The sequence below is a fragment of the Hippopotamus amphibius genome, chromosome 17, assembly GCF_030028045.1.
Source record: "Hippopotamus amphibius kiboko isolate mHipAmp2 chromosome 17, mHipAmp2.hap2, whole genome shotgun sequence".
NCBI lineage: Eukaryota > Metazoa > Chordata > Mammalia > Artiodactyla > Hippopotamidae > Hippopotamus > Hippopotamus amphibius.
In genome coordinates, this window is record NC_080202.1 from 38,814,447 (window position 1) to 38,828,856 (window position 14,410).

Below are 14,410 nucleotides of genomic sequence, written 5' to 3' on the forward strand. Positions count from 1 at the left end.
TATTAGTGGCAGCAATAAGATTATGATGTTTTACTGTTTTGTCACTGTTTTACTGTTTTATCAATTGACAAAAATGGATCAGTAAGAGTAATGCAGAAACTGACTTTGAGAATGGAATTTGGTTTGCTCTACAATTTCTTAAAAATTAAATTCTAGCTATAACCTTTTGAGAAAAAAATATAGGGAGATATCAAGAGCCTTCCATGTATGTACATAAAATGAACTAGGAAAACCTAATGAAACACTATATTATTACAGTTCTGAGTAAAGCCTAATCTTTTAATTTGCATATTTAATACTTCTTCCTTGAAAATGCTTCCTCTGTTTATATTATACAAATAGTCAAGAGTCTCAAAAAATTAAAGTTAGAGACAGTACATATAGTAGAATTCCACTGTAGAATTAACATGGGTTTGCGTATGCCATGGGTGAAACAACACCCTTGGAAACATAACATACAACTACCACCTGAAGTAAATACTTTGCCTACTACAGAAGCTGATTATCATTAGTATCAGGAAGGGATGCTCTTGTAATCATGTCAGCCATTCTTACCCTGGAGACCTGAGCACAGCGACACAAGGTAACAACATCCAGAAAAGAAAATATCCTAAAAAGAGATGGAGGAAAACTTTATTATACGATGAATTAGTTTCTTTTGATTTTTGCTCATAACTAATTGGCGATGCTATTAACACATGCACCAAAAGGCAGAAGTTCTTTAAACAATAACACAAAAAGCTGGAGCAACTGACAAAGATTAATACTGCTCATATAACACACAGAGGGAGAAAGTAATCTTTTACTTGATAATGTATTTGTAAGAACCATACGAGTTCATTTATTCACATCAAGGGATGCTAAAATACTTCTGAAACTGTTTTTTTTTAAGTAAAAAAACAATGTCCACATTCTGGTTATCAAAAGAAATAGGCTAGGGGAGGGTTACCTGTATAAAGAATTTTACAGTTATGAAGGAAAAAAGATAAAATATCGATAACACCTAAAAACTAGCAACTATAAAATGTTAAATCACTATATATTTAATTCCAATTTGGGAAATTATAAAACTCATTTAACACATCAATGCCAGGAAACACTTACCACCAAATATTTTTCTCAGTCTTAGAGAGGTTAAATATTTATTTTGAAGTATTATTATTTGAAATAGTTAATCTGCCTAAAGGATGATAACTCTCTATACCATAAGCCACCTGTAAAAACAGGTCAGAGTATCCTGGGAATAAAGTGAATGGGTCACTTGTGCTTAAAGTTCTCCTTACTCATGAACACCCTTAGAGATCATTTTGATCCGAATAATAAATTGAATCCCTTCCACAGGTGGCAAAAGGCACAATTTAGCATGTACTTTAAAGATGATATTCCTTAAGCAACCTAAATGTCCACTGACAGATGAATGGATAAAGAAGATGTGGCACATATATACAATGGAACATCACTCAGCCATGAAAAGGAACGAAACAATTATTTGTAGTGAGGTGGATGGGCCTACAGTCTGTCATACAGAGTGAAGTAAATCAGAAAAACGAATACCGTATGCTAACACATATATACATATATATATGGAATCTAGAAAAATGGTACTGATGAATCTAGTGGCAGGGCAGAAATAGAGATGGAGACATAGAGAACGGACTTGAGGAAAGAGCAGGGGAAGGGGAAGCTGGGATGTAGTGAGAGAGTAGCATTGACATATATACACTACCAAATGTAAAACAGATAGCTAGTGGGAAGCTGATGCATAGCACAGGGAAATCAACTCGATGCTTTGTGACAGACCTAGAGGGGTGAGATAGGGAGGGTGGAAGGGAGGCTCAAGAGGGAGGGGATATAGGGATATATGTATATGTATACATATAGCTGATTCACTTTGTTGTACAGCAGAAACTAACACAACATTGTAAAGCAATTATACTCCAATAAAGATAAAAAAAAAAAAAAGACATTCCTTGAGATTGCTGGATACCTGGAGTGTTACAAAATGGAGGTCAGGAAGCATTAAGCTGGAGATGAATGAAGGCTACATTTTCTATTCCATTATTACTCTCAGTAAGCTTAATAGAACAAAATTTTGTTATTTAGTGATTAGAGGCTGTGAATCACATTTTAGAACTTGGAATAAACTGAGTTAATAATTACATCAAACAGAATGTTATGCGTATTTTGTAAATAAAGCTTTTTGAAACCTTTTTTTAACTTGGGTAATATACATAACATAAACCTTACCATTTAACTATTTTTAAGTGTATAGTTCAATGGCATTAAGTACATTCACACTGCTGTGCAACCACTACCACCATCCATCTCCAGAACTTTCTCATCTTCCCAAACTGAAACTCTGTATACATTAAACAACAACACCCCACTTCCCTTTTCCCTGGCCCTGGGCAATCACCACTCTACTTTCTTTCTCTATGAATTTGACTACTCTAGGTACGTCAGATGAGTGCAATCACATGGTATTTGCTCTTTTTTGACAGGCTTATTCCATTTAGCATAACATCTTCAAGGTCCACCCATGTTGCAGCATGTAATATCAGAATTTCTTTCCTTTTTAAAGCTGAATAATATTCCAACGTATATGTATACCACATTTTCTACATCTGTCCATAGATGGAAAGGTTGAATGCCTTTCTTGTTCCCTTGAGGCAGCCTTGTTATCACCCTGATGGCTCTCTTTAATAAAGTAAATGTCCCATCTTTTTAAATACTGATTACAAAAACTCCATTCCCAAATAAATACACATACCCCAGGTACCTCAATTCCTAAAACAATGTTTCTCTAATGCAACAAACTTCTTACACTGCTTAAATGCTGCTGCTTCTTCCTGTCATCCACTACATAGTGCCTTTATGTGGAGCTTCATAGTCTCAAGATCTTGTTTCTGCCAAATCATCACTAATCCCTGAGCAATCTGTATAAATATAATATTACACACGGCAGGGGCAAAGGAGAAAAATTTTAGATAACGATCCTAGCTAGACTTTAGTAACCTTTCAACAGAAAGGTTCTCTACAAAATAAAGCATAATAGATAGACATGAAACCTCAGGCTAGAAGTTAAACGCAGACTTAGGAGACTCTCTGAAGCACATGTCCCAACAATCATAATTCCATTCTTAGAATGTACTGCTTGGGGTTCTTAATGTCAAAATTCCCATGAGTTGGCTTTTCACCTGGGTTTGATATTATGGTACATTAAAAAGTGAGAGAGAAAAATACAGTTGCTGTGCTCTTCTATCAGGCAATAAGTCCTGATGTGGCTCCCTGGTGAGATGGATGTGATAAGCCTCTGTGCTTAAATCCCTTCTACCACTCCACAAGCAGTCTGTCTAAATGTCTGCTATTATTTAGTAGCTTTTGACTTCTGTTTATTCTACGTACTTGACAGTAGAGACAATTACCTTTAGAAACCCAAGTACAAGGATTGATGGGATAAGCTGCCAGAGTATTAGTTACAGTGATGGGGGGGGGGGGGGAGGGAGGACAGAGAATGGCGAGGAGAAGGCTCACAGTGAACATTTATTCTTCTAAATATGGTAATATTAAATAAAAAAAACAACTATACTTATAAGTATGCATTTGTAGGATAAATCAAGGGAAATGATATTGATATGTCTCTATGATAGGCTAGAACAATAAAACTACATTATACTTAGAACCTTCCTGCTTTTCATCATCTTCGGGCTTGGTACCTTACATTTTAACCATTTACATAATCCCTTTTTGAGGATTCCTATTATCCATAACCAGAATGGTTACGAGCAAAGAGATAAGAAAACTGGAGTAGCAATACTCATATCAGATAAAATAGACTTTAAAATAAAAAATGTTACAAGAGACAAGAAAGGACATTATATAAAGATCAAGGGATCAATCCAAGAAGAGGAGATAACAATTATAAATATATATGCACCCAATATAGGAGCACCTCAATACATAAGGCAAATGCTAACAATTATGAAAGAGGAAATGCAAGGCAGAAATAGAGACACAGGTGTAGAGTACAAACACATGGACACCAAGTGGGGAAAGCAGGGAGGGTTGGGGTGGAATGAATTGGGAGATTGGGACACCAAATTGTACACTCTAAATATATGCTGTTTATTGTCTGTTAACTGTATCTCAATAAAAGTTCTTAAAGAGTTAAAAAAAAAAAAAAGAAAGAAAACTGAGGTAAAATGAAAGGTCTATTATTGTTGAAGGATTCTGCTTGACTGCTTCAATAAAATTGCTCCCCCATTTCTTATTAACAGGCTACTGAAAAACTGGCCTAGCTCTGCTGCCCAGGTGTAAGCAAAGTGGGCCTCACCTTCCCCATTCATGCAAAAAGACTTTGGCCAGGTTTCTGAGACATGATATGGAAGAAGGCAGGGTCTAATTATAAATAAATCTTATTGCTGTATAAAAAAAGAAGAAAAAAAACGCCATCTGAACCCTTAATACTAGATTCTTGGAGGAGAACATGGGGCTGGCTGTTAAATACCAAGAGTTGATTTGGGGATATAGTTACCCATGGTATGGTTCTGCAAAAAAGATTTATTCCCAACTTCCTTTGGCTTCACAGTCTTATGACAAAAACCCCAAACCTTCTTGAGCAATAACTCTCATTTTATTTTATTTTATTTTATTTTATTTATTGGTTGTGTTGGGTCTTTGTAGCTATGCATGAGCTTTCTCTAGTTGCAACGAGTGGGGGCTACTCTTTGTTGCAGTGCTTGGGTTTCTCACTGTGGTGGCTTCTCTTGTTGTGGAGCACTGGCTCTAGGCACATAGGCTTCAGCAGTTGCAGCACGCAGGCTCAGTAGTTGTGGCTCACGGGCTTAGGTGCTCCGTGACATGTGGGATCTTCCAGGATCAGGGATGGAACCCGTGTCCCCTGCACTGGCAGGTGGATTCTTAACCACTGCGCCAGCAGGGAAGTCCAATTCCTCTTAATATAGTTCTTTTTATTAAATAAATTTAAAAAGCATAACAAGGTCCTGGAGAAGGTATAACAAAATGAGTAATTCCATTCGTATCATGGGGATATCTATGGGCACAACTCTTTTGGAGAATAATTTGACAGTACCCACTAAAAAAAAAAGACACTACATCCTGTAGAAGCAAAAGTATGAGTAAAGATAGTTATCAGAATGTTTATTGCAGCATTATTTGAAATATCAGAAAGTTAGAAAATGACCTTAATATACATCAGTAAAAAATGTTTTAAATATATTGTGGTACAAAAAAAAAATTGCACTTAGCAGCCATTTAAAAGAATGAGACAGAGCTACATGAACGGACCTAAAAAGATGTCAATGATTATTAAATGAAATAAACAAAACCAGTTGTAGAACAGTTTTTATATGTTTTCATTTTTGAAACATGAATATACATGAATACAGGCATATAAATATTCTGCATATTATATATCTAGATATAAGAGGATATATGTTAGCTTTGTGGGGGAAAAATAGGCTTTGGGGGGTAGTGTTGAGAGAGCAGGAATAAGGAAGCCATTTGTTTATGATTTTTCATTTTTTTAAAGTGAGTGATTTATATTTTATTTGTTAAAAAAAATTTTTAAGGGCTTCCCTGATAGCACAGTGGTTAAGAAATCCACCTGCCAATGCAGGGGATATGGGTTCGCTCCCTGGTCCAGGAAGATCCCACATGCCTCGGAGCAACTAAGTCTGTGCATCACAACTACTGAAGCCTGCACGCCTAGAGCCCATGCTCCACAACAAGAGAAGCCACCACAACGAAGAGTAGCCCCTGCTCTCTGCAACCAAAGAAAGCCCATATGCAGCAATGAAGACCCAACGCAGCCAATAAATAAAAATAAATAACTTAATTAAAAAATTTTTTTAAGGCACTAGATGCAGATCGTTGGCCACGTGAGTGCTAAAGCCTGCTCTAAATGTAGAATTCTGATACTTGTCTACTGTCTGGCAGAAGCTATACTACATTTTCAAAGTTGCAAACCTCCTATTCCTCATAAGAGACCATCAGTTTGCAGAATTTGTTCATTAAAACTATATGTTAGTGTTTTTATTAGCAGACTACAGATGTAGGTTTGCTAGGCCCCTTTTCTACTGGGATGTGTCATCTTTGTTGCAGTGGTTGGACACCCAACTAAAAATGGGTGGCCTATTACTATGGGAGGGAAATGGAACATTTAAATAAAGTCTCTGCCTCCAAAGAAGCAAAAAAGCAGATATGCTAGGTGGAAAAAAGTAAAATCCTGTGGAATATAATTCACATTCTAGGAAAGGGAAAATATGTTTCTCATCATTGATTGGCATTCTTGAAAATGCTCCTGACATATGGATGAATGAAAAACACAGGTTGAATAACAGCACGATGCCATTTAAGAAAATTGATAAGAGGACTTCAGGTATAATTATGACATTACTGTTATTAACCATGATCTTGTGAAGAATTCTTTCAAAAGCAATGTATGCTACCTGTAGCTATAATGGACTTATTCAGGTTTGACTCTTTAGACAAGAATGAGTTATAAGAGCTCTCTATACATGCTTGGTTATTAATGCAAACACAAAGATGACATCTTCCACATTACTATCAGAGCTGGTAAACACAATCTGCTAGATCAGATAATCTTCAACCTCTTAAATTAGGGCTGTGCTTTGGTCCCCCATTTCTTTCTTTCTTTTTTTTTTTTTTTTTGGCGCACGGGCTTAGTTGCTCCGTGGCATGTGGGATCTTCCTGGAGTAGGGATCGAACCCGTGTCCTCTGCATTGGCAGGCGGATTCTCAACTACTGCGCCACCTAGGAAGCCCCCCCCCCCCATTTCTTTTAAACTTGAATATCAAAGCAAAATTGCTCTTAAATAAACCAGATGCACAACTCTGGCCATAAAGGAGAGAAAAATAAGTCTCCTATTCGTTTTTGAAATGGCCTTATTTCAAATAAGAAATATGCAGAGGACACATCAGACAACTGGTCTTGTTATCCAGCTACTTACAGTTAACTATTATTTTAACCAAGGTTATATTCAGCAGAAATTATGCAAACCTAATCTATTCATATCTGGTAATCCCACACACCACACTAAATCATTTCGTCCCCTAGGTGTACAAGCAACTATTACTTTATTATTATCGGGACCGAGTCAACGCGGAAGTCGTCTTTCTAAGTGAGATGCACTATGGGAATGTTAATGAGGTTTTCTTTGACCATCTTGAGCAACTAGCAATATCACCTTCTATGAACATTTTCCAGGCAAAAATCAGCTTAGCTCTGATCTGTGGTATAGAATTTTGAGCAATTCATTAACCATTTGTTTACATGCTGAAAATAATTAAAAATTTTTTTCTTTTCTGACCACACCACTGCACGGCTTGTGGGATCTCAGTTCCCCAACCAGGGATTGAACCTGGGCCACAGCAGCGAAGGCCTGGGATCCTAACTACCACTAGGGAACTGCCAACAATTTTTTTTCCAAAAATAAAATTTTAAATTAGTTATCTATTTTATACATATTAGCATATATATGTCAACCTCAATCTCCCAATTCATCCTACCACCAGCCCCGGCTTTCCCCCCTTGGTGTCCACACATCTGTGCCTCTATTTCTGCCTTGCAAACTGGTTTGGAAATAAAATTCAATGCAATAGTAGATAGTGCTTTTTTGGGGTGAAGTCATGGTTAGGCTTTTTATTTTTCATCAAGGATGACAAATCTACCACCTGTTCACTTGGTTTGAAGCACAGGAATCAATCAGCAATCCACAACTGAGACTATTTCTACTCTGGAACCTCGTAAGAAACATAGTTGTGGTACTACACTAATCGTATATAAAGTCCACATTTACAGTGATACTTATGGAAAACCATCTGAAGGACATTCATGATTTTGTAAGTATATAATGTTCTATTTGTGGTGGGCACTTTGATTGACTCTCCAACATCCATTTCATCCCAGTTAATTAGTCTAACCCTGTCACAGTGATTGGTTCAGGCCTAAAAGCCAATTTGGGCTACTGAGATCTGAGAAGAGGCTTTATTGGGATATCAATGCTAGCCCATCTCTCCCCTCAGAGTGAACAAAGATACATGGCTGTTGCAGTACTTGCTGGCATCCATCCTATGCCCATAAGGAAAAGCAGCTTTAGGACCAAGCTGATGCTATTCACGGCAGAATACAGAAAGAAAACTGCTGAAGACGCTGCAGATCTCCTAAATCAATTAACCTTAGGAGGGAGGTAGCCTGATCTATCATTGTTATTTCCCTTTTTTTGTCGATTTAATTTAATTTTTATTTTACAGTGGAGTATAGTTGATTTGCAATGTTGTGTTAGTTTCAGGTGTACAGCAAAGTCATTCAGTTATACATATACACATATCCACTCTTTTTCAGATTCTTTTCCCATGCAGGTTATTACAGAATACTGAGTAGAGTTCCCTGTGCTATACAGTAGGTCCTTGTTGATTATTTTATATACAGTAGTGTGTATATGTTAATCCCAAACTCCTAATTTATCCCTCTGTATTTCTTTTTACATGAGGTAACCTCCCTGTTTAAGCCAAACAGTTGGAGTTACTTGCAACTGAAAGCAACCTTGGATCTACTGGATTGTCAGAAGCATGAAGTTTTTTTTTTTTTTGGCTGCATTGGGTCTTGGTTGCTGCTCATGGGTGTTCTCTCTAGTTGCGCTGAGCGGGGGGCTACTCTTCACTGTGGAGCACGTGGCATGTGGGATCTTCCTGGACTAGGGATTGAACCCATGTCCCCTGCATGTCCCCTGCATTGGCAGGTGATTCTTTTTTTTTTTTTTCTTTCAGTTTCACTGTTTTTTTTTTTTTAAGGTCTTGGGTTTGTTTGTTTGTTTATATTTTGGGGCTGCATTGGGTCTTTGTTGCTGAACGCAGGCTTTCTCTAGTTGCGGTGATCGGTGGCCACTCTTCACTGCAGTGCACAGGCTTCTCATTGCGGTGCCTTTTCTTGTTGCAGAGCATGGGCTCTAGGCATGTGGGCTTCAGTAGCTGTGGCATGCGGGCTCAGTAGCTGTGGGACACAGGCTTAGCTGCTCTGCAGCATGTGGGATCTTCCTGGACCAGGGATTGAACCCGTGTCCTCTGAACTGGCAGGCAGATTCTCAACCACTGTGCCACCAGGGAAGTCCCAGAAGCATGCAGTTTTGAAAACTGTTTTAAAGGGTGCTACAAGATGTGACCACATGAAATCTGTGACTGATTCAGCCATGGAAGTTTATCCACCAAATCTAAGTAAACTCCCATTTGAGAAATTTCTTAGAAACTAGTGCTAGGAAGCATGCTGTTTTTATGGACTAATATGTATATTTCTTATTTTCTGTTAAGAATGATATTTCATTTATGCTATCAAGAAGTTTAAAGTTAAATTTGAGACCCATCTATAGTAATTACATAGGTTACAAGGGTGTATCTGTTTACTTTCTGGCTTTGATTTTCTACTTTACATTTCTCATGGTCCTGATTATTTATTTGTATTTATTATATTTGCTCCTTATCTAAGCCACTCCAGATATTCTGGAGACAAATTAAATTAGTAAATAAAATCAAACAGGTTTCAGTTACAGCTGACATACTGATTTACATATATTAGATTAAGATATACGTGAAATACTGCTAACTCATAAGACATCAATCACCTCAGTACAAAATATTTAAGCCAAGAGAGAATGTGTAAGAGTACAATTGTCTGGATATACGGCCAAACCTCAACATCTATCATGCACAGCTCTTTTCTAAAGAGTTCTATATCAACTACCAGGTGATAATGCCAAGTTGGTATCTGACTGAACCTGGATGGACACCTGACTCAAAGGTTGCCAATCTACAGGACAACCTCTAGGCTATATGATGTTTTGGCCCCAAAGCTCTTTATTTCAGTATCTGAGAGGCCTTATGTTTTCTTTTCCCACGGGTACTGGTAAACCCAAAAGAGCTAAATATAATACAGTCTCTCTTTCACGGCTTTATTTACTACATATGTGTTGATGACTTCTAAATCATGCTGATAAGCTTTAGACCTGTATATACAACTGCCTTTTGACAGCTCTACTTTGATATTCTCAATTGTCAAAACTGAAGTCATTTTCATTGTTTTCCTCCCATTAGCCCTGCTTCTCCTTGTATTTTCTTTATCTTATTGAGTACTCCCATTATCTACTTAGTAGAAAGCAAAAAACTTGAGCATCATCTTTCACTTCTTTCCAATACGTAACCGAACTAGCAATGCATCAAATCAACCAGCAAATACGTCACCAATCATAACTCTTAAAAATCTCTTGATCAAGTCTATTCTCTCTAGCTTATTACTATTATGGGGTTTAGGCCATCATTTCTTCCCAATAAAGGGCAGAATTTTGTTTTAAATTTTATATAAATAAAAATTTATTATATAATTGTGTATTTTACCACAACTATATTTATTATTACACATGTATTTTAACTTATATTACCTATTATAAATTAAAATAAATTAAATTTATATACAAGATAAATATATATGAGGAAATTCACGAACCATAAAATTTACTGTGTTAAAGCACACAACCCAGTGAGTTTTAGTATATCCACGTTGTGCAATCATCACTATCTAATTTCAGAACATTCTCATTACCCCTAAAAGAAATTTTGTACACATCAGCAGTCACTCCCCATCACCCCCTTACTACAGCCCCCAACAAACTGTATCTCCATGGATTTATTTATTCTAGACATTTCATATAAATGGACTAATACAGTATGTGGCCTTTGTGTCTGGCTTCTTTCACTTGATGTGTTTTTAATCATACATTTATGTTGTAGCACATATCTGTATTTCATTTCCTTTTATGGCTGAATAATATTCCATGATATAGCTATCTCATAGCACACTTTGTTTATCCATTCTTCAGTTCATGGACATTTGGATTGTTTTCACTTTTTGGATATTATATAATGCTGCTATGAACATTCACATATAAGTTTTTGTGTGAATATATTTGAGTACAAAAGTAGAATGCTACGACTTCCCTGGTGGCACAGTGGTTAAAAATCTGCCTGCCAATGCAGGGGACATGGGTTCGATCCCTGGTCCAGGAAGATCCCACATGCTGCAGAACAGCTAAGCCCGTGCGCTACAACTACTGAGTCTGTGCTCTAGAGCCCATGAGCCATGACTACTGAGCCCACTCGCCCAGAGCCCATGCTCTGCAACAAGCGAAGTCACTGCACTGAGAAGCCCACACACTGCAACGAAGTGGAGCCCCCACTCACCACTAGAGAAAGCCCGCGTGCAACAACGAAGACCAATGCAGCACCCCCCACCAAAAAAAAAGTAGAATGCTGAATTATATGAGGAAGGAGAACATCCATAAGGAGGGTGACCTAGTGAGATACTGAAAAGGAGGGTGAAGGAGTAGCCTGGTGTGGGATGTCACAGGTTGAGGGGGCTGAGAAAGAGGTCTGTGTAGGTGATTCAACATGAGGAGTTCAAGCCCAAAAGTGAGAGTGTCCATACACTGGGGTGACCTAACATAAGGTGTCAGTGCCTGGACCACGTGAAGAGGGCATCCATATGGAGCAGAAACCCACCATAGGTTTTGGAACCCAAGCAGAGTAGAAGAGTGTCCATGCAAGAGGAGGGGAGTGGTCTGGCATGAATTTTGTGAACCCAGTGGCGTGAAGATGGAATCCTAGTGAAAGGGAGCAGCAGTCTGAGATTGGTTACAATCAAGAAGTCTGAGTAAGGACTGTCCTGGTGGCGCAGTGGTTAAGAATCGCCAGCCAATGCAGGGGACACGAGTTCAAGCCCTGGTCCAGGAAGATCCCACATGCCATGAAGCAACTAAGCCCATGTGCCACAATTACTGAAGCCCTTGCACCTAGAGCCCGTGATCCACAACAGAAGCTCCTGCAACGAGAAGACCTCACACTGCAATGAAGAGTAGCCCCCACTCACAACTAGAGAAAGCCTTCACGCAGCATCGAAGACCCAACGCAGCCAAAAATAAATACAATTTTAAAATAAAAATAAATAAATAAAATGGTTACTTAAAAAATAACTCTTAAAAAAGAATAAGTCTGAGTAAATAACAAAATATATTAAGGATAATGACAGATTTGTCACAGAAGGGAATTCAAATTTGGAAAAGGAGGAAACTAGACTTATATGGTGTTGGACTGGAAAATACAAAATAAAATATTAAAGACCTACCAATGGGCATCAGCTCTGCAATATATTCTAAAGGTTCAGGATGAAAAATTTTTTTTACTATACTGCAACTTTTCTGTAAATTTGAGATTGTCAAAGAAAATGCTCTTCACCTTAATAATCCATGTCTAAGATTTTATCCTAATGAAATCATAAAGGATGGTTTCAAAGACCCAAAAGAAGAAAGATCATTGTAGCTGTGCTATGATAGATCATTGGGGAAACACCTAGAGTCTAACAAGGAACAGATTCTGAGAACTGTGGTAAGGTTAGGAACAAGACAAGAATGACCAACAGCATAACCTTCATTCAACATTTATTTTGGAGGTTCTAGCAAAGCAGTTATGCAAAAAAAAAAAATTACTATAAATAATTGGAAGAGTTTTGTTTGTTTTTTGGCTGGAGATACAAATATATAGAAAATCTAAGAAACAACTAAAAATTACTAGAACTAATATTAAAGTGGATAAAAGATGAAAAATTGATAGCTTTCCCTACAACTAGCAATAACAGAAACAGAATGAAATTTATTCAGAAACTGTATCATTAAGGACATGAATCAAGAATAATTAACAAAACACAATGTTCTTGGATAGCAAAACAAAAAGCAAAAAAGTTAATCCTGTTAATTCATAGTCACAAAAGAAAAAAGGTCAAGTCATTAGTGTCCACAGAGTTCTTAGTTATATTCAGCACTCTGTTAGGCAGAGAGGAAATTCAACAATATAAGACAAGATATTTGCCATCCAGTAGCTTACAGTCTTGTAGAAAGAAACATGTAGACACAGGGCAGCTTATGATTAACGAATATAATGTGTGACCTGAAACTATAAGTGCTGCTGAAAGTAGTAAAACAATGGGATCAATATGGGTGGGGACAGAGTGGAGGAGAAAAGGTTTTTTTGTCATCACCCCTCTTTTCTCACTTTATAATCTAATTTCTATCTTTACTACTCAATTGCAGTTGTACCCTGAAGAATACTAATGGTTTTCTTGTGCTATCCAAAGGCCATTAACAGTCTTCTATAAGCCTTATCCTGCGATCCTTTATTAAGAACCTCTTCTTCTGGCTTCTCAGATACCATCTTGGATCTAGCACTTACTATACTTCTGTTTTCAAATGAAGGTATTTCCCAAGGTTTAGTTTGTATGCTTTTGCTTCACTCTTTACAAAAGTGTGATTCATGGATCACTTTCACCAAGATACCTAGAGTGTCCCATAGAAATATAAATTCCTGGGTTCTCGTTCAGACCTACAGATTCAGAATTTCTGAGTGTGGAGCCCAGACGTCTGAAGAATTTTTTTTTAAAAAAACACTCTCTCCAGGTGATTCTTACTAATATTATAAAGGTGACTTATTCCTTTCAAAAACATTCATAAAAGCTGTGAATTTAGAGCTCAGCAATTCAGATATTTTAAAAGCAAACTGCAGAACAAGTACACCTTCATGTTTTTAACCCCCTGATCACAGACTGAAATATACCAGGGTAGAGAGATGACAACAGTGCATGGCAGCCAAGTTTTATCATTAATTTACAAATTCAAATCTCTAGATGAAGATGAATCTTTTAGTTAACCCATATCCACTGACAAAAAATGAATGTCAAAGATGGCATCTGCCTGAGATTAAGATCTAACACTCAAAAGAAGTCAAGATCAAGACTTGTTCTCCAGGGGCTTCCCTGGAGAACGGTGGTCCAGTGGGTAAGACTCCGCACTCCCAATGCAGGGGGCCTGGGTTCAATCCCTGGTCAGGGAACTAGATCCCGCAGGAGTCTGCACACTGCAACTAAGAGTCCACATGCCCCAACTAAGAGTCCACATGCCGCAACTAAGAAGTCCGCATGCTGCAACTAAGACCCGGCGCAGCCAAAATAAAATAAATATTAAAAAGAAAAAAAAGAATCATTCTTCAGTCAGAACTCTCGTTAGATGATTCAAAATGAAGAATGGGGATGGAGGAGAAAGGTGGGGGCAGAGTGACACATCTCCTGTAGTACAGATCTGACTTCTGAAACCATGTTTGTTTTACATAGTCAGAAATAAACAAGATCGGTTCTACTTCTGGTCACAGTTGAGTAAGCTTCCACTGGACTAACCTTCTAGACACAATTTCAAACTGAACGAAACATAAAAACAACCATCTGAAGGCAATGGAGAGTGAACAAATGCAGGTAGCTACTAAAGGGGAAAAGGGAACA

At 37.6% G+C, this 14,410-nt stretch overlaps 1 protein-coding gene across 6 annotated transcripts in view; it reads right to left on the reverse strand.

Annotated features, from left to right (window-relative positions):
* FBXL20 (F-box and leucine rich repeat protein 20) overlaps positions 1-14,410 on the reverse strand; it is a 105,465-nt gene that overhangs the window by 32,786 nt on the left and 58,269 nt on the right. For all 6 annotated transcript variants that reach the window (XM_057714510.1, XM_057714512.1, XM_057714508.1 and 3 more), the window contains exon 3: positions 556-610. In XM_057714510.1, the coding sequence (XP_057570493.1) occupies positions 556-610 (55 nt within the window). The remainder of the gene's footprint in view (positions 1-555; positions 611-14,410) is intronic.